This window comes from Oncorhynchus gorbuscha, linkage group LG03 (assembly GCF_021184085.1).
Source record: "Oncorhynchus gorbuscha isolate QuinsamMale2020 ecotype Even-year linkage group LG03, OgorEven_v1.0, whole genome shotgun sequence".
Classification (NCBI taxonomy): Eukaryota; Metazoa; Chordata; class Actinopteri; order Salmoniformes; family Salmonidae; genus Oncorhynchus; species Oncorhynchus gorbuscha.
Genome location: NC_060175.1, coordinates 101,351,108 through 101,370,788, shown reverse-complemented (window position 1 = coordinate 101,370,788; position 19,681 = coordinate 101,351,108). Strand labels below are relative to the sequence as shown.

The 19,681-nt window shown below is 43.1% G+C and overlaps 1 protein-coding gene across 1 annotated transcript in view; it reads left to right on the top strand.

Annotated features, from left to right (window-relative positions):
- The window catches only part of LOC124032384 (SPRY domain-containing SOCS box protein 1), a 33,581-nt gene extending 16,965 nt beyond the window's left edge, over positions 1–16,616 (top strand). Inside the window, exon 3 of the mRNA XM_046344752.1 lies at positions 14,288–16,616. Within this exon, the coding sequence (XP_046200708.1) occupies positions 14,288–14,415 (128 nt within the window). The 3' untranslated portion in view covers positions 14,416–16,616. The remainder of the gene's footprint in view (positions 1–14,287) is intronic.
- Positions 16,617–19,681: the final 3,065 nt, after the last annotated feature.

Genomic DNA, 19,681 nt, shown 5'->3' with positions numbered 1-19,681 from the left:
AGGTAACAACGTCTCTGGCTCCTAGATTCTCTCTAGTTTAGGTAACAACGTCTCTGGCTCCTAGATTCTCTCTAGTTTAGGTAACAACGTGTCTCTGGCTCCTAGATGCTCTCTAGTTGAAATAACGTCTCTGGCTCCTAGATTCTCTCTAGTTTAGGTAACAACGTCTCTGGCTCCTAGATTCTCTCTAGTTTAGGTAACAACGTGTCTCTGGCTCCTAGATGCTCTCTAGTTGAAATAACGTCTCTGGCTCCTAGATTCTCTCTAGTTTAGGTGACAACGCGTCTCTGGCTCCTAGATTCTCTCTAGTTTAAATAACGTCTCTGGCTCCTAGATTCTCTCTAGTTTAGGTGACAACGCGTCTCTGGCTCCTAGATTCTCTCTAGTTTAAATAACAACGTCTCTGCCTCCTAGATTCTCTCTAGTTTCGGTGACAACACGTCTCTGGCTCCTAGATTCTCTCTAGTTTAGGTAACAACGTCTCTGGCTCCTAGATTCTCTCTAGTTTAGGTAATAACGTGTGTCTGGCTCCTAGATTCTCTCTAGTTTAGGTAACAACGTGTCTCTGGCTCCTAGATTCTCTCTAGTTTAGGTAATAACGTGTCTCTGGCTCCTAGATTCTCTCTAGTTTAGGTAACAACGTCTCTGGCTCCTAGATTCTCTCTAGTTTAGGTAATAACGTGTGTCTGGCTCCTAGATTCTCTCTAGTTTAGGTAACAACGTGTCTCTGGCTCCTAGATTCTCTCTAGTTTAGGTAATAACGTGTCTCTGGCTCCTAGATTCTCTCTAGTTTAGGTAATAACGTGTCTCTGGCTCCTAGATTCTCTCTAGTTTAGGTAACAACGTCTCTGGCTCCTAGATTCTCTAGTTTAGGTAACAACGTCTCTGGCTCCTAGATTCTCTCTAGTTTAGGTAATAACGTGTCTCTGGCTCCTAGATTCTCTCTAGTTTAGGTAACAACGTCTCTGGCTCCTAGATTCTCTCTAGTTTAGGTAATAACGTGTGTCTGGCTCCTAGATTCTCTCTAGTTTAGGTAACAACGTGTGTCTGGCTCCTAGATTCTCTCTAGTTTAGGTAATAACGTGTGTCTGGCTCCTAGATTCTCTCTAGTTTAGGTAATAACGTGTGTCTGGCTCCTAGATTCTCTCTAGTTTAGGTAACAACGTCTCTGGCTCCTAGATTCTCTCTAGTTTAGGTAACAACGTCTCTGGCTCCTAGATTCTCTCTAGTTTAGGTAACAACGTCTCTGGCTCCTAGATTCTCTCTAGTTTAGGTAACAACGTGTGTCTGGCTCCTAGATTCTCTCTAGTTTAGGTAACAACGTGTGTCTGGCTCCTAGATTCTCTCTAGTTTAGGTAATAACGTGTGTCTGGCTCCTAGATTCTCTCTAGTTTAGGTAACAACGTCTCTGGCTCCTAGATTCTCTCTAGTTTAGGTAACAACGTGTGTCTGGCTCCTAGATTCTCTCTAGTTTAGGTAACAACGTCTCTGGCTCCTAGATTCTCTCTAGTTTAGGTAACAACGTGTCTCTGGCTCCTAGATGCTCTCTAGTTGAAATAACGTCTCTGGCTCCTAGATTCTCTCTAGTTTAGGTAACAACGTCTCTGGCTCCTAGATTCTCTCTAGTTTAGGTAACAACGTGTCTCTGGCTCCTAGATGCTCTCTAGTTGAAATAACGTCTCTGGCTCCTAGATTCTCTCTAGTTTAGGTGACAACGCGTCTCTGGCTCCTAGATTCTCTCTAGTTTAAATAACGTCTCTGGCTCCTAGATTCTCTCTAGTTTAGGTGACAACGCGTCTCTGGCTCCTAGATTCTCTCTAGTTTAAATAACAACGTCTCTGCCTCCTAGATTCTCTCTAGTTTCGGTGACAACACGTCTCTGGCTCCTAGATTCTCTCTAGTTTAGGTAACAACGTCTCTGGCTCCTAGATTCTCTCTAGTTTAGGTAATAACGTGTGTCTGGCTCCTAGATTCTCTCTAGTTTAGGTAACAACGTGTCTCTGGCTCCTAGATTCTCTCTAGTTTAGGTAATAACGTGTCTCTGGCTCCTAGATTCTCTCTAGTTTAGGTAACAACGTCTCTGGCTCCTAGATTCTCTCTAGTTTAGGTAATAACGTGTGTCTGGCTCCTAGATTCTCTCTAGTTTAGGTAACAACGTGTCTCTGGCTCCTAGATTCTCTCTAGTTTAGGTAATAACGTGTCTCTGGCTCCTAGATTCTCTCTAGTTTAGGTAATAACGTGTCTCTGGCTCCTAGATTCTCTCTAGTTTAGGTAATAACGTGTCTCTGGCTCCTAGATTCTCTCTAGTTTAGGTAACAACGTCTCTGGCTCCTAGATTCTCTAGTTTAGGTAACAACGTCTCTGGCTCCTAGATTCTCTCTAGTTTAGGTAATAACGTGTCTCTGGCTCCTAGATTCTCTCTAGTTTAGGTAACAACGTCTCTGGCTCCTAGATTCTCTCTAGTTTAGGTAATAACGTGTGTCTGGCTCCTAGATTCTCTCTAGTTTAGGTAACAACGTGTGTCTGGCTCCTAGATTCTCTCTAGTTTAGGTAATAACGTGTGTCTGGCTCCTAGATTCTCTCTAGTTTAGGTAATAACGTGTGTCTGGCTCCTAGATTCTCTCTAGTTTAGGTAACAACGTCTCTGGCTCCTAGATTCTCTCTAGTTTAGGTAACAACGTCTCTGGCTCCTAGATTCTCTCTAGTTTAGGTAACAACGTCTCTGGCTCCTAGATTCTCTCTAGTTTAGGTAACAACGTGTGTCTGGCTCCTAGATTCTCTCTAGTTTAGGTAACAACGTGTGTCTGGCTCCTAGATTCTCTCTAGTTTAGGTAATAACGTGTCTCTGGCTCCTAGATTCTCTCTAGTTTAGGTAACAACGTCTCTGGCTCCTAGATTCTCTAGTTTAGGTAACAACGTCTCTGGCTCCTAGATTCTCTCTAGTTTAGGTAATAACGTGTCTCTGGCTCCTAGATTCTCTCTAGTTTAGGTAACAACGTCTCTGGCTCCTAGATTCTCTCTAGTTTAGGTAATAACGTGTGTCTGGCTCCTAGATTCTCTCTAGTTTAGGTAACAACGTCTCTGGCTCCTAGATTCTCTCTAGTTTAGGTAACAACGTCTCTGGCTCCTAGATTCTCTCTAGTTTAGGTAACAACGTCTCTGGCTCCTAGATTCTCTCTAGTTTAGGTAACAACGTGTGTCTGGCTCCTAGATTCTCTCTAGTTTAGGTAACAACGTGTGTCTGGCTCCTAGATTCTCTCTAGTTTAGGTAATAACGTGTGTCTGGCTCCTAGATTCTCTCTAGTTTAGGTAATAACGTGTGTCTGGCTCCTAGATTCTCTCTAGTTTAGGTAACAACGTCTCTGGCTCCTAGATTCTCTCTAGTTTAGGTAACAACGTCTCTGGCTCCTAGATTCTCTCTAGTTTAGGTAACAACGTCTCTGGCTCCTAGATTCTCTCTAGTTTAGGTAACAACGTGTGTCTGGCTCCTAGATTCTCTCTAGTTTAGGTAACAACGTGTGTCTGGCTCCTAGATTCTCTCTAGTTTAGGTAATAACGTGTGTCTGGCTCCTAGATTCTCTCTAGTTTAAATGACAACACGTCTCTGGCTCCTAGATTCTCTCTAGTTTAGGTAATAACGTGTCTCTGGCTCCTAGATTCTCTCTAGTTTAGGTAATAACGTGTGTCTGGCTCCTAGATTCTCTCTAGTTTAGGTAATAACGTGTGTCTGGCTCCTAGATTCTCTCTAGTTTAGGTAATAACGTGTGTCTGGCTCCTAGATTCTCTCTAGTTTAGGTAACAACGTGTGTCTGGCTCCTAGATTCTCTCTAGTTTAGGTAATAACGTGTCTCTGGCTCCTAGATTCTCTCTAGTTTAGGTAACAACGTGTGTCTGGCTCCTAGATTCTCTCTAGTTTAGGTAATAACGTGTCTCTGGCTCCTAGATTCTCTCTAGTTTAGGTAATAACGTGTGTCTGGCTCCTAGATTCTCTCTAGTTTAGGTAATAACGTGTGTCTGGCTCCTAGATTCTCTCTAGTTTAGGTAACAACGTGTGTCTGGCTCCTAGATTCTCTCTAGTTTAGGTAATAACGTGTCTCTGGCTCCTAGATTCTCTCTAGTTTAGGTAACAACGTGTGTCTGGCTCCTAGATTCTCTCTAGTTTAGGTAATAACGTGTGTCTGGCTCCTAGATTCTCTCTAGTTTAGGTAATAACGTGTCTCTGGCTCCTAGATTCTCTCTAGTTTAGGTAACAACGTCTCTGGCTCCTAGATTCTCTCTAGTTTAAATGACAACGCGTCTCTGGCTCCTAGATTCTCTCTAGTTTAGATGACAACGCGTCTCTGGCTCCTAGATGCTCTCTAGTTGAAATAACGTCTCTGGCTCCTAGATTCTCTCTAGTTTAGGTGACAACGCGTCTCTGGCTCCTAGATTCTCTCTAGTTTAAATAACGTCTCTGGCTCCTAGATTCTCTCTAGTTTAGGTGACAACGCGTCTCTGGCTCCTAGATTCTCTCTAGTTTAAATAACAACGTCTCTGCCTCCTAGATTCTCTCTAGTTTCGGTGACAACGCGTCTCTGGCTCCTAGATTCTCTCTAGTTTAGGTAACAACGTCTCTGGCTCCTAGATTCTCTCTAGTTTAAATAACGTCTCTGGCTCCTAGATTCTCTCTAGTTTAGGTAACAACGTGTCTCTGCCTCCTAGATTCTCTCTAGTTTAGGTAATAACGTGTCTCTGGCTCCTAGATTCTCTCTAGTTTAGGTAACAATGTCTCTGGCTCCTAGATTCTCTCTAGTTTAGGTAATAACGTGTGTCTGGCTCCTAGATTCTCTCTAGTTTAGGTAACAACGTGTGTCTGGCTCCTAGATGCTCTCTAGTTTAGGTAACAACGTCTCTGGCTCCTAGATTCTCTCTAGTTTAGGTAACAACGTCTCTGGCTCCTAGATTCTCTCTAGTTTAGGTAACAACGTGTCTCTGGCTCCTAGATGCTCTCTAGTTGAAATAACGTCTCTGGCTCCTAGATTCTCTCTAGTTTAGGTAATAACGTGTGTCTGGCTCCTAGATTCTCTCTAGTTTAGGTAATAACGTGTCTCTGGCTCCTAGATTCTCTCTAGTTTAGGTAACAACGTCTCTGGCTCCTAGATTCTCTCTAGTTTAGGTAACAACGTGTCTCTGGCTCCTAGATGCTCTCTAGTTGAAATAACGTCTCTGGCTCCTAGATTCTCTCTAGTTTAGGTGACAACGCGTCTCTGGCTCCTAGATTCTCTCTAGTTTAAATAACGTCTCTGGCTCCTAGATTCTCTCTAGTTTAGGTGACAACGCGTCTCTGGCTCCTAGATTCTCTCTAGTTTAAATAACAACGTCTCTGCCTCCTAGATTCTCTCTAGTTTCGGTGACAACACGTCTCTGGCTCCTAGATTCTCTCTAGTTTAGGTAACAACGTCTCTGGCTCCTAGATTCTCTCTAGTTTAGGTAACAACGTGTCTCTGGCTCCTAGATTCTCTCTAGTTTAGGTAACAACGTCTCTGGCTCCTAGATTCTCTAGTTTAGGTAATAACGTGTGTCTGGCTCCTAGATTCTCTCTAGTTTAGGTAATAACGTGTGTCTGGCTCCTAGATTCTCTCTAGTTTAGGTAATAACGTGTCTCTGGCTCCTAGATTCTCTCTAGTTTAGGTAATAACGTGTGTCTGGCTCCTAGATTCTCTCTAGTTTAGGTAATAACGTGTGTCTGGCTCCTAGATTCTCTCTAGTTTAGGTAATAACGTGTGTCTGGCTCCTAGATTCTCTCTAGTTTAGGTAACAATGTCTCTGGCTCCTAGATTCTCTCTAGTTTAGGTAACAACGTCTCTGGCTCCTAGATTCTCTCTAGTTTAGGTAATAACGTGTGTCTGGCTCCTAGATTCTCTCTAGTTTAGGTAACAACGTCTCTGGCTCCTAGATTCTCTCTAGTTTAGGTAACAACGTCTCTGGCTCCTAGATTCTCTCTAGTTTAGGTAATAACGTCTCTGGCTCCTAGATTCTCTCTAGTTTAGGTAATAACGTGTCTCTGGCTCCTAGATTCTCTCTAGTTTAGGTAATAACGTGTCTCTGGCTCCTAGATTCTCTCTAGTTTAGGTAATAACGTGTCTCTGGCTCCTAGATTCTCTCTAGTTTAGGTAACAACGTCTCTGGCTCCTAGATTCTCTCTAGTTTAGGTAACAACGTCTCTGGCTCCTAGATTCTCTCTAGTTTAGGTAATAACGTGTCTCTGGCTCCTAGATTCTCTCTAGTTTAGGTAACAACGTCTCTGGCTCCTAGATTCTCTCTAGTTTAGGTAATAACGTGTGTCTGGCTCCTAGATTCTCTCTAGTTTAGGTAATAACGTGTGTCTGGCTCCTAGATTCTCTCTAGTTTAGGTAATAACGTGTGTCTGGCTCCTAGATTCTCTCTAGTTTAGGTAATAACGTGTGTCTGGCTCCTAGATTCTCTCTAGTTTAGGTAATAACGTGTGTCTGGCTCCTAGATTCTCTCTAGTTTAGGTAATAACGTGTGTCTGGCTCCTAGATTCTCTCTAGTTTAGGTAATAACGTGTGTCTGGCTCCTAGATTCTCTCTAGTTTAGGTAATAACGTGTCTCTGGCTCCTAGATTCTCTCTAGTTTAGGTAACAACGTCTCTGGCTCCTAGATTCTCTCTAGTTTAGGTAATAACGTGTGTCTGGCTCCTAGATTCTCTCTAGTTTAGGTAATAACGTGTCTCTGGCTCCTAGATTCTCTCTAGTTTAGGTAACAACGTCTCTGGCTCCTAGATTCTCTCTAGTTTAGGTAACAACGTCTCTGGCTCCTAGATTCTCTCTAGTTTAGGTAACAACGTCTCTGGCTCCTAGATTCTCTCTAGTTTAGGTAACAACGTCTCTGGCTCCTAGATTCTCTCTAGTTTAGGTAATAACGTGTGTCTGGCTCCTAGATTCTCTCTAGTTTAAATGACAACACGTCTCTGGCTCCTAGATTCTCTCTAGTTTAGGTAATAACGTGTGTCTGGCTCCTAGATTCTCTCTAGTTTAGGTAATAACGTGTCTCTGGCTCCTAGATTCTCTCTAGTTTAGGTAACAACGTCTCTGGCTCCTAGATTCTCTCTAGTTTAGGTAACAACGTGTCTCTGGCTCCTAGATTCTCTCTAGTTTAGGTAATAACGTGTGTCTGGCTCCTAGATTCTCTCTAGTTTAGGTAACAACGTCTCTGCCTCCTAGATTCTCTCTAGTTTAGGTAATAACGTGTGTCTGGCTCCTAGATTCTCTCTAGTTTAGGTAATAACGTGTGTCTGGCTCCTAGATTCTCTCTAGTTTAGGTAACAACGTGTCTCTGGCTCCTAGATTCTCTCTAGTTTAGGTAACAACGTCTCTGGCTCCTAGATTCTCTCTAGTTTAGGTAACAACGTGTGTCTGGCTCCTAGATTCTCTCTAGTTTAGGTAACAACGTGTGTCTGGCTCCTAGATTCTCTCTAGTTTAGGTAACAACGTGTGTCTGGCTCCTAGATTCTCTCTAGTTTAGGTAATAACGTGTCTCTGGCTCCTAGATTCTCTCTAGTTTAGGTAATAACGTGTGTCTGGCTCCTAGATTCTCTCTAGTTTAGGTAATAACGTGTGTCTGGCTCCTAGATTCTCTCTAGTTTAGGTAATAACGTGTGTCTGGCTCCTAGATTCTCTCTAGTTTAGGTAATAACGTGTGTCTGGCTCCTAGATTCTCTCTAGTTTAGGTAATAACGTGTGTCTGGCTCCTAGATTCTCTCTAGTTTAGGTAACAACGTCTCTGCCTCCTAGATTCTCTCTAGTTTAGGTAACAACGTGTGTCTGGCTCCTAGATTCTCTCTAGTTTAGGTAATAACGTCTCTGGCTCCTAGATTCTCTCTAGTTTAGGTAATAACGTGTGTCTGGCTCCTAGATTCTCTCTAGTTTAGGTAACAACGTCTCTGGCTCCTAGATTCTCTCTAGTTTAGGTAACAACGTCTCTGGCTCCTAGATTCTCTCTAGTTTAGGTAACAACGTCTCTGGCTCCTAGATTCTCTCTAGTTTAGGTAACAACGTCTCTGGCTCCTAGATTCTCTCTAGTTTAGGTAATAACGTGTCTCTGGCTCCTAGATTCTCTCTAGTTTAGGTAATAACGTGTCTCTGGCTCCTAGATTCTCTCTAGTTTAGGTAATAACGTGTCTCTGGCTCCTAGATTCTCTCTAGTTTAGGTAACAACGTCTCTGGCTCCTAGATTCTCTCTAGTTTAGGTAACAACGTCTCTGGCTCCTAGATTCTCTCTAGTTTAGGTAATAACGTGTCTCTGGCTCCTAGATTCTCTCTAGTTTAGGTAACAACGTCTCTGGCTCCTAGATTCTCTCTAGTTTAGGTAATAACGTGTGTCTGGCTCCTAGATTCTCTCTAGTTTAGGTAATAACGTGTGTCTGGCTCCTAGATTCTCTCTAGTTTAGGTAATAACGTGTGTCTGGCTCCTAGATTCTCTCTAGTTTAGGTAATAACGTGTGTCTGGCTCCTAGATTCTCTCTAGTTTAGGTAATAACGTGTGTCTGGCTCCTAGATTCTCTCTAGTTTAGGTAATAACGTGTGTCTGGCTCCTAGATTCTCTCTAGTTTAGGTAATAACGTGTGTCTGGCTCCTAGATTCTCTCTAGTTTAGGTAATAACGTGTCTCTGGCTCCTAGATTCTCTCTAGTTTAGGTAACAACGTCTCTGGCTCCTAGATTCTCTCTAGTTTAGGTAATAACGTGTGTCTGGCTCCTAGATTCTCTCTAGTTTAGGTAATAACGTGTCTCTGGCTCCTAGATTCTCTCTAGTTTAGGTAACAACGTCTCTGGCTCCTAGATTCTCTCTAGTTTAGGTAACAACGTCTCTGGCTCCTAGATTCTCTCTAGTTTAGGTAACAACGTCTCTGGCTCCTAGATTCTCTCTAGTTTAGGTAACAACGTCTCTGGCTCCTAGATTCTCTCTAGTTTAGGTAATAACGTGTGTCTGGCTCCTAGATTCTCTCTAGTTTAAATGACAACACGTCTCTGGCTCCTAGATTCTCTCTAGTTTAGGTAATAACGTGTGTCTGGCTCCTAGATTCTCTCTAGTTTAGGTAATAACGTGTCTCTGGCTCCTAGATTCTCTCTAGTTTAGGTAACAACGTCTCTGGCTCCTAGATTCTCTCTAGTTTAGGTAACAACGTGTCTCTGGCTCCTAGATTCTCTCTAGTTTAGGTAATAACGTGTGTCTGGCTCCTAGATTCTCTCTAGTTTAGGTAACAACGTCTCTGCCTCCTAGATTCTCTCTAGTTTAGGTAATAACGTGTGTCTGGCTCCTAGATTCTCTCTAGTTTAGGTAATAACGTGTGTCTGGCTCCTAGATTCTCTCTAGTTTAGGTAACAACGTGTCTCTGGCTCCTAGATTCTCTCTAGTTTAGGTAACAACGTCTCTGGCTCCTAGATTCTCTCTAGTTTAGGTAACAACGTGTGTCTGGCTCCTAGATTCTCTCTAGTTTAGGTAACAACGTGTGTCTGGCTCCTAGATTCTCTCTAGTTTAGGTAACAACGTGTGTCTGGCTCCTAGATTCTCTCTAGTTTAGGTAATAACGTGTCTCTGGCTCCTAGATTCTCTCTAGTTTAGGTAATAACGTGTGTCTGGCTCCTAGATTCTCTCTAGTTTAGGTAATAACGTGTGTCTGGCTCCTAGATTCTCTCTAGTTTAGGTAATAACGTGTGTCTGGCTCCTAGATTCTCTCTAGTTTAGGTAATAACGTGTGTCTGGCTCCTAGATTCTCTCTAGTTTAGGTAATAACGTGTGTCTGGCTCCTAGATTCTCTCTAGTTTAGGTAACAACGTCTCTGCCTCCTAGATTCTCTCTAGTTTAGGTAACAACGTGTGTCTGGCTCCTAGATTCTCTCTAGTTTAGGTAATAACGTCTCTGGCTCCTAGATTCTCTCTAGTTTAGGTAATAACGTGTGTCTGGCTCCTAGATTCTCTCTAGTTTAGGTAACAACGTCTCTGGCTCCTAGATTCTCTCTAGTTTAGGTAACAACGTCTCTGGCTCCTAGATTCTCTCTAGTTTAGGTAACAACGTCTCTGGCTCCTAGATTCTCTCTAGTTTAGGTAACAACGTCTCTGGCTCCTGATTCTCCTAGTTTAGGTAATTCTCTCTAGAGTTTAGGTAATAACGTGTGTCTGGCTCCTAGATTCTCTCTAGTTTAGGTAATAACGTGTCTCTGGCTCCTAGATTCTCTCTAGTTTAGGTAACAACGTCTCTGGCTCCTAGATTCTCTCTAGTTTAGGTAACAACGTCTCTGGCTCCTAGATTCTCTCTAGTTTAGGTAACAACGTCTCTGGCTCCTAGATTCTCTCTAGTTTAGGTAATAACGTGTGTCTGGCTCCTAGATTCTCTCTAGTTTAGGTAATAACGTGTCTCTGGCTCCTAGATTCTCTCTAGTTTAGGTAACAACGTCTCTGGCTCCTAGATTCTCTCTAGTTTAGGTAACAACGTCTCTGGCTCCTAGATTCTCTCTAGTTTAGGTAATAACGTGTGTCTGGCTCCTAGATTCTCTCTAGTTTAGGTAATAACGTGTGTCTGGCTCCTAGATTCTCTCTAGTTTAGGTAATAACGTGTGTCTGGCTCCTAGATTCTCTCTAGTTTAGGTAACAACGTCTCTGGCTCCTAGATTCTCTCTAGTTTAGGTAACAACGTCTCTGGCTCCTAGATTCTCTCTAGTTTAGGTAACAACGTCTCTGCCTCCTAGATTCTCTAGTTTAGGTAACAACGTGTGTCTGGCTCCTAGATTCTCTCTAGTTTAGGTAACAACGTCTCTGGCTCCTAGATTCTCTCTAGTTTAGGTAACAACGTCTCTGGCTCCTAGATTCTCTAGTTTAGGTAACAACGTCTCTGCCTCCTAGATTCTCTAGTTTAGGTAACAACGTCTCTGCCTCCTAGATTCTCTAGTTTAGGTAACAACGTGTGTCTGGCTCCTAGATTCTCTCTAGTTTAGGTAACAACGTCTCTGGCTCCTAGATTCTCTCTAGTTTAGGTAACAACGTGTCTCTGGCTCCTAGATTCTCTCTAGTTTAGGTAACAACGTCTCTGGCTCCTAGATTCTCTCTAGTTTAGGTAACAACGTGTCTCTGGCTCCTAGATTCTCTCTAGTTTAGGTAATAACGTGTCTCTGGCTCCTAGATTCTCTCTAGTTTCGGTGACAACACGTCTCTGGCTCCTAGATTCTCTCTAGTTTAGGTAATAACGTGTGTCTGGCTCCTAGATTCTCTCTAGTTTCGGTGACAACACGTCTCTGGCTCCTAGATTCTCTCTAGTTTAGGTAATAACGTGTGTCTGGCTCCTAGATTCTCTCTAGTTTAGGTAACAACGTGTCTCTGGCTCCTAGATTCTCTCTAGTTTAGGTAATAACGTGTGTCTGGCTCCTAGATTCTCTCTAGTTTAGGTAACAACGTCTCTGGCTCCTAGATTCTCTCTAGTTTAGGTAATAACGTGTGTCTGGCTCCTAGATTCTCTCTAGTTTAGGTAACAACGTCTCTGGCTCCTAGATTCTCTCTAGTTTAGGTAACAACGTGTCTCTGGCTCCTAGATTCTCTCTAGTTTAGGTAACAACGTGTGTCTGGCTCCTAGATTCTCTCTAGTTTAGGTAATAACGTGTCTCTGGCTCCTAGATTCTCTCTAGTTTAGGTAACAACGTGTCTCTGGCTCCTAGATTCTCTCTAGTTTAGGTAACAACGCGTCTCTGGCTCCTAGATTCTCTCTAGTTTAGGTAATAACGTGTGTCTGGCTCCTAGATTCTCTCTAGTTTAGGTAACAACGTCTCTGGCTCCTAGATTCTCTAGTTTAGGTAACAACGTCTCTGGCTCCTAGATTCTCTCTAGTTTAGGTAACAACGTCTCTGGCTCCTAGATTCTCTCTAGTTTAGGTAACAACGTCTCTGGCTCCTAGATTCTCTAGTTTAGGTAACAACGTCTCTGCCTCCTAGATTCTCTAGTTTAGGTAACAACGTCTCTGGCTCCTAGATTCTCTCTAGTTTAGGTAACAACGTCTCTGGCTCCTAGATTCTCTCTAGTTTAGGTAACAACGTCTCTGGCTCCTAGATTCTCTCTAGTTTAGGTAACAACGTCTCTGGCTCCTAGATTTCTCTAGTTTAGGTAACAACGTCTCTGCCTCCTAGATTCTCTAGTTTAGGTAATAACGTGTGTCTGGCTCCTAGATTCTCTCTAGTTTAGGTAACAACGTCTCTGGCTCCTAGATTCTCTCTAGTTTAGGTAACAACGTCTCTGGCTCCTAGATTCTCTAGTTTAGGTAACAACGTGTGTCTGGCTCCTAGATTCTCTCTAGTTTAGGTAACAACGTCTCTGGCTCCTAGATTCTCTCTAGTTTAGGTAACAACGTCTCTGGCTCCTAGATTCTCTCTAGTTTAGGTAACAACGTCTCTGGCTCCTAGATTCTCTCTAGTTTAGGTTTAATAACGTGTCTCTGGCTCCTAGATTCTCTCTAGTTTAGGTAACAACGTGTCTCTGGCTCCTAGATTCTCTCTAGTTTAGGTAACAACGTCTCTGGCTCCTAGATTCTCTCTAGTTTAGGTAACAACGTCTCTGGCTCCTAGATTCTCTCTAGTTTAGGTAACAACGTCTCTGGCTCCTAGATTCTCTCTAGTTTAGGTAACAACGTCTCTGGCTCCTAGATTCTCTAGTTTAGGTAATAACGTGTCTCTGGCTCCTAGATTCTCTCTAGTTTAGGTAACAACGTCTCTGGCTCCTAGATTCTCTAGTTTAGGTAACAACGTCTCTGCCTCCTAGATTCTCTCTAGTTTAGGTAACAACGTGTCTCTGGCTCCTAGATTCTCTCTAGTTTAGGTAACAACGTGTCTCTGGCTCCTAGATTCTCTCTAGTTTAGGTAATAACGTGTCTCTGGCTCCTAGATTCTCTCTAGTTTAGGTAATAACGTGTGTCTGGCTCCTAGATTCTCTCTAGTTTAGGTAACAACGTCTCTGCCTCCTAGATTCTCTAGTTTAGGTAACAACGTGTGTCTGGCTCCTAGATTCTCTCTAGTTTAGGTAACAACGTCTCTGGCTCCTAGATTCTCTCTAGTTTAGGTAATAACGTGTCTCTGGCTCCTAGATTCTCTCTAGTTTAGGTAACAACGTGTCTCTGGCTCCTAGATTCTCTCTAGTTTAGGTAACAACGTCTCTGGCTCCTAGATTCTCTCTAGTTTAGGTAACAACGTCTCTGGCTCCTAGATTCTCTCTAGTTTAGGTAACAACGTCTCTGGCTCCTAGATTCTCTCTAGTTTAGGTAACAACGTCTCTGGCTCCTAGATTCTCTAGTTTAGGTAACAACGTGTCTCTGGCTCCTAGATTCTCTCTAGTTTAGGTAACAACGTCTCTGGCTCCTAGATTCTCTCTAGTTTAGGTAACAACGTCTCTGCCTCCTAGATTCTCTAGTTTAGGTAACAACGTGTGTCTGGCTCCTAGATTCTCTCTAGTTTAGGTAACAACGTCTCTGGCTCCTAGATTCTCTCTAGTTTAGGTAACAACGTCTCTGCCTCCTAGATTCTCTAGTTTAGGTAATAACGTGTGTCTGGCTCCTAGATTCTCTCTAGTTTAGGTAACAACGTCTCTGGCTCCTAGATTCTCTCTAGTTTAGGTAACAACGTCTCTGCCTCCTAGATTCTCTCTAGTTTAGGTAACAACGTCTCTGGCTCCTAGATTCTCTCTAGTTTAAATGACAACGTGTCTCTGGCTCCTAGATTCTCTCTAGTTTAGGTAACAACGTCTCTGCCTCCTAGATTCTCTCTAGTTTAAATGACAACGTGTCTCTGGCTCCTAGATTCTCTCTAGTTTAAATGACAACACGTCTCTGGCTCCTAGATTCTCTCTAGTTTAAATGACAACGTGTCTCTGGCTCCTAGATTCTCTCTAGTTTAAATGACAACACGTCTCTGGCTCCTAGATTCTCTCTAGTTTAGATGACAAGCATCGTGTTTTGTTAAGTGTGGAAATGACTGTCACTGGACTGACTGGTCCTCATGACTGCTCCTCTCGGGGTAATGTGGTTTCTAATGAGAATGTTTATCAAAACATGTTGTTGTACTGCAACGATTCACTCTGTGTACACTAGTAAATGTTCATCAAGTTGTTGTACAGCAAGACAGTTCTGATTGGACATGTGGGGGAGAATTATGTGCTTTCTCTCTCTCTGTCTGTGTCTGTCTGTCTCTCTCTGATATTTAAGGTAAACTAAATGTGAAAGTATTGCTGTACTCTAAATCTCTCTCTTTCTCCCCAGCTGAGCCTCTCCCTCTGCTGGAGCTGTGTCGGCGCTCTGTGAGGGTAGCTTTAGGCAGAGAACGACTGAGTGAGATCCATGGTCTGCCTCTACCGGCCTCTCTCAAGAATTACCTTCTCTACCAATGACCTCGGGACCCTCAGCACAACAGAACATGCCTCCGATCCGTCGGCTGCCCCTGCCGGCCTCAATAAAGATCTACCAAGGGGCTGCCCTGTGCCCTCTCATAATATACACTGAGTGTCCCTGCCGGCCTCTGTCCATAGGGCTGTCCCTAATCAACTACTACCAATTACAACTCAAGGGACGGTCCTGTCCCCTCACTAGGGACTGCCTTGTCCCTTCACAACCCTCATCTTGTACACTGAGCACAGGCTCAGAACCACATTCCACCTCTACTGGCCTCCATCAAGAACTACCAATGACCAAGGGAGGGTCTGGGACTCACTCACATCTTCTCTCCCCCCCGACTGCCCCGTCTGTGCCCACCAATAGATACACAGAGCACGCCTCACCCTCACTCACATCTTCTCTCCCCCCCGACTGCCCCGTCTGTGCCCACCAATAGATACACAGAGCACGCCTCACCCTCGCTCACCTTCTTTGGGTATTGTTCCCACTGAGGGTAAACGAACCAGTTTAACAACCCAACATAACTCCAGCTTCTGTGTTTCATCTCCATGACTAATCCTCCCAACCCAGCCCTCAGGGCTCATTTCTACTAATCACATTACACCACAGAGTGAGAAGAACACTGTGTGATGCTTGGCATGTTCAAGAAGCTATAGAGACAGTGGTTGGTGTTGGGTCAGTTTTTAAAATATATTTTTTAATAATCGGCGCATACAATGAACACCTGCCAAATGTGGGAATATTTAGGTTTTGGCGGGTGGTCAATTTGCAGGGCTCCACAGTGCCAGCGTTACATTCACCAATAAATAAATAGTCTGAAGAATTCTGCAATAGCTGTTTTCAAAGTATTTCTGTTTTGTTTCGTAGCTGCTAATTATACTAATCCTATATCCCACCTGGAGCAGCAACACAGCCTGGCAGGGGAGCTGAACTCACATTCTATATCCTACCTGGAGCAGCAACACAGCCTGACAGGGGAGCTGAACTCACATTCTATATCCCACCTGGAGCAGCAACACAGTCTGGCAGGGGAGCTGAACTCACATTCTATATCCCACCTGGAGCAGCAACACAGCCTGGCAGGGGAGCTGATCTCACATTCTATATCCCACCTGGAGCAGCAACACAGCCTGGCAGGGGAGCTGATCTCACATTCTATATCCCACCTGGAGCAGCAACACAGCCTGGCAGGGGAGCTGAACTCACATTCTATATCCCACCTGGAGCAGCAACACAGCCTGGCAGGGGAGCTGATCTCACATTCTATATCCTACCTGGAGCAGCAACACAGTCTGGCAGGGGAGCTGATCTCACATTCTATATCCCACCTGGAGCAGCAACACAGTCTGGCAGGGGAGCTGAGCTCACTGAGTGACGTGCTGATAGATTCATGCTCCTGAACGTTGGTCTAATTTACTCAAGTCAACAAAGTGAGACTTTGTCCCCGTGTTTCTTGGCTCTTTCAATTGTTTTGTTCACAAGGTTGTTTTTCAACGTTCGTTTTGAGTCCGCTGCTTCCATGGATAGCAAAAACTCCCTGGTCAGAGCCCAAATCTCTCTCTCTCTCTCTCTCTCTCTCACACACACACACACACACACACACGACAGAATGCGAGTGGCCCCGTTACCACGGTAACTTCCCTCAAAGGGGCAACTGAGCATTTTGTCTCAGATATTTTGATTTAAAAGACTGAGGTCACAATTTTAAATGTATTAAATTGTACTTCTTACTAACACATTTCTTGTTTTAGAAATATTACAAAGCATGATTGTCAGTTTTTGTTGTAATTATGGCCAAAATATTTCAGCTGGTTAAAGAATTTGAGTGGCTGGTTGTTTTTGTTTCTACCTTTAACAATGACTGCTGGACCAAAAACAACATTTTAGGCCCTGTTTTATTATCCAGTTTTTATGGCTTTAATCATTTACTGGGACGTCCAGGTCTGTGGCGGACATGACATGCAGACAGGACTTTTATCCAGATCTCTGCTGTTCCTGAGGACTACCATGTAAAGACATGAATTGGTGTCCTGTCTGTCCGTGTTAAAGTGCAATGAGTTTGCCAGTCTGTCAGTCTGTTTTGACTGCAACACCTTGTGATTTTACCTTTTTCTCCTTTTTGTTTGCAGTTTGATTTAAAAAAAAATATATATATATATATATATAAAAAAATCAAAGCCGATCACATGATGGTTGTATGACACAAAGTTGGAGTATTGTGTTGGAATCAAACCTAAGTTCGTTGGCGGGGGGAGGGGGGGGTTGTGTGGTAGAATAGTTGTTTGGTGGAGGGGCGGTTGTGTTGTAGAATAGATTTGTGTTATATTTTTTATGATCCTCATTTTAAAGTGCTGAGATTCTTAAATAATAATTTTCCTAACACTTTCTGACCACAAGGTGTCGCCATTTCTCACGTATTTACAATTCCCCTTGTCGACGGTCCATAATAATATGTTGTTTAGCACTCTTTTATCCAAAGGGACTTAGTCATGCGTGAATACATTTTACGTATGGGTGTGTTCGGGAATTGAACCCATTACCCTGTCGTTACAAGCACCGTGCCATACCAATGGCGCTACAGATGAGCACCGTGAGATGGTGCTCCTTTATATACTTGGTGAGACTTAGGGGATTTAGCCCTGTGTGTGTACTATCCGAGGGGGATTTAGCCCTGTGCGTGTGTGTCAGAGACCTCTCCAGTGGGGGGGGGGGGGGGGGGATTTAGCCCTGTGTGTTAGACCTCTACAGGGGGGTTAGCCCGTGTGTGTGTGATCTCTACAGTGGCGGGGGGGATTTAGCTGTGTGTGTGTGACCTCTACAGTGGGGTGGAGGGGGGATTTGGCCCAGTGTGTTTTATACTGCAGTACTATCTGCTAGGCCCGGTGGGCTGGACAGACCAGCACTGACCTCTAATGTTGAGGTGATAGGATGCAATTTCTCCTGGAAGCACCACCATTACTACCACTGTTTTATATCTCAAGGTGACCATTGCCCCGCCCCCTACCCCGATCTTTTAAAAGGGATAGTTCAACCAAATTATGTATTTAGTTCACAATCATTCTAGTGCAAGCCACGCTTTGGGTTAGTTTACCTAGCCTCCCCTTGTCCATAGAATACGTACAGGGTAAGGAAACCAAGATGTGAAGTATTTTCTATGAACAGTCCCTTTAACTCAACCTGAGAGCAGCAGAGTATTTCTGTAGTATTTGAAGTGCCAAGCTGTTTTCTGTTTGGGGGGGGGGTGACAGATTTAAGACTTTTTAAAATATTTTTTTTATTCCATTGGAGAGCTTTTATATAAACTGAAGGATGACATCGCTGTGATTGTTTGTAGCATGCACCAGCAACTGATGTTTTCTCATTGCCCACCAAGCCAATCACTGTCCATGTTCATTAATTGTTCTTCCTGCTTTGGGATCCATACATATTGTTTTATTTGGAAAATGATAGGTTCAAATGGCACCCTATTCCCTACATAGTGAACTACTTTTGACAAGGGTCCATAGGGCTCTGGTCAACAGTGCACTGAATCGGGTGTGATTTGGGATGTAATAATGGAGACAAGCCAATCCACACGTGCTGCTGCAACGTGATGCAGTACAAATTGACAGCATATTGTCAAATTCTGAGATTTGTTTTTTTGTTTTTTTTTTGGAGTAATTTTCAGATGTTCAGATGTGGTCCGAGTTCGGCATTGTGTCCAGTCTTTTGACCATGCGGCGTCGATTGGTTTTTATTTCCATCTCACTTGCAACCGCTCATTCTGTTTTGTGTTCCTTGATGAAATTATTTGTAACATATAATAAACGTTTATTTCAAATGTATATATTTTGTGCTGTTAAGTGACATATCTGTATGATTTAATTGGTGCTCAAAGTATCAACAAGGTAGCAGAAGCAAGTGGAAATGGAACTGAATTGTGTGACGATATTTCAACCTCTGTCGTTTTGCTGTGATCATAGGTTTGATTCCTGCTGTGGCCACCCAAACGAAAAATATCCACTTTATCTAAAAGCTTCTGATTTTAGTAGGAAATGGGAGCTCCACGGGCATTTTCATTATCTAGCCTGCAGGGGGCGCCAAAGAACAGATACTGGCCTTACTGCACCAACTACCTTAGGACCGTTTCTGTTAAATTGCAAAAGTCAAAGAACCTCTTCTTATTAAACATTAAACCCCAAAGTGAAAGGTTTACTGTAGCGGCTTAGTGTGTGTGTGTGTGATCATAATGAAGACCTTTGTATCGATACAGATCGACTCAAAATAACTTCTGCAATGTTGCTTATTGCAAACAAAAAACGTGAACATCGACTGCGTCTATGGAAAAGTCAACAAACAAGTTGTATTTGTGCCCAGAGTAAACTTTGATCTTTAAAAAAAAAAATCTAATAAAATAAATCAGCAGATTTCCACTGCCAAACATCCCAATTTACCAAGGGGTTGAATGAATGACTTCTGTCTGTACTCCATAGGATATGAACCTTGATACCTTGTAAAGTAGTACTTTAGGAAATGGTTTAATCAATCCGTATCATCAATTAAATCACTATGGACAAAACATGTAACAATGACAAGAAAAAACACACCCACATGACGCACCTGAAGAGTCCCAATTTTTTTATTTAATTTAAAAATATGTTTTAAAGGCGTTAAATGCTGTTGGTGATCCCACTCATAGAGAATGATCGAGGCCTCCAATAGCCAAAAGACTGTATTCGTATGGGCAGAACCATTTTAGGGCTTCCAGCATTTATTTTTATGTAGTCAACTGAGTGAGTGGGACTTTTAACTTCATTGGCTGATCCTTCCTGGTGACCTTGTTGGAGTCATGTCCAACCGGGGTCATCATGAGGAGTCGGCCAATCAGGAAATGTACTATTTCAAAATAGAGAATGGGTTGAGGCTGTCGCAGGTAGTTGACCTTGCATCATTTCACAAAGGACTCCTCCGTTGTATCCCTGCGATGAGCTTCGTCCCCTCTGACACAGATGACTATAGCAGAGTCATCAGAGAAGTTCTGTGTGTGTGTGTGTGTGAAGTCGTGTGTTAACAGGAAAGGTTTATTTTCTCTTAGTTAAGAATGTGAGTTATCCAGTGACATTTTCCATTTTCTCTTTATACCTCCAGAACTGGGTCCAAACGGCAATTTGAAATCGTTGAAATACGTCAAACCTTTGCTTTATCCTGTCTGGAGTGTCAGATGGCTTTTCCTGTTGGTTCAAGTTCAACAGACAAGCTCAATCAAGCAGAACTAAATGATTT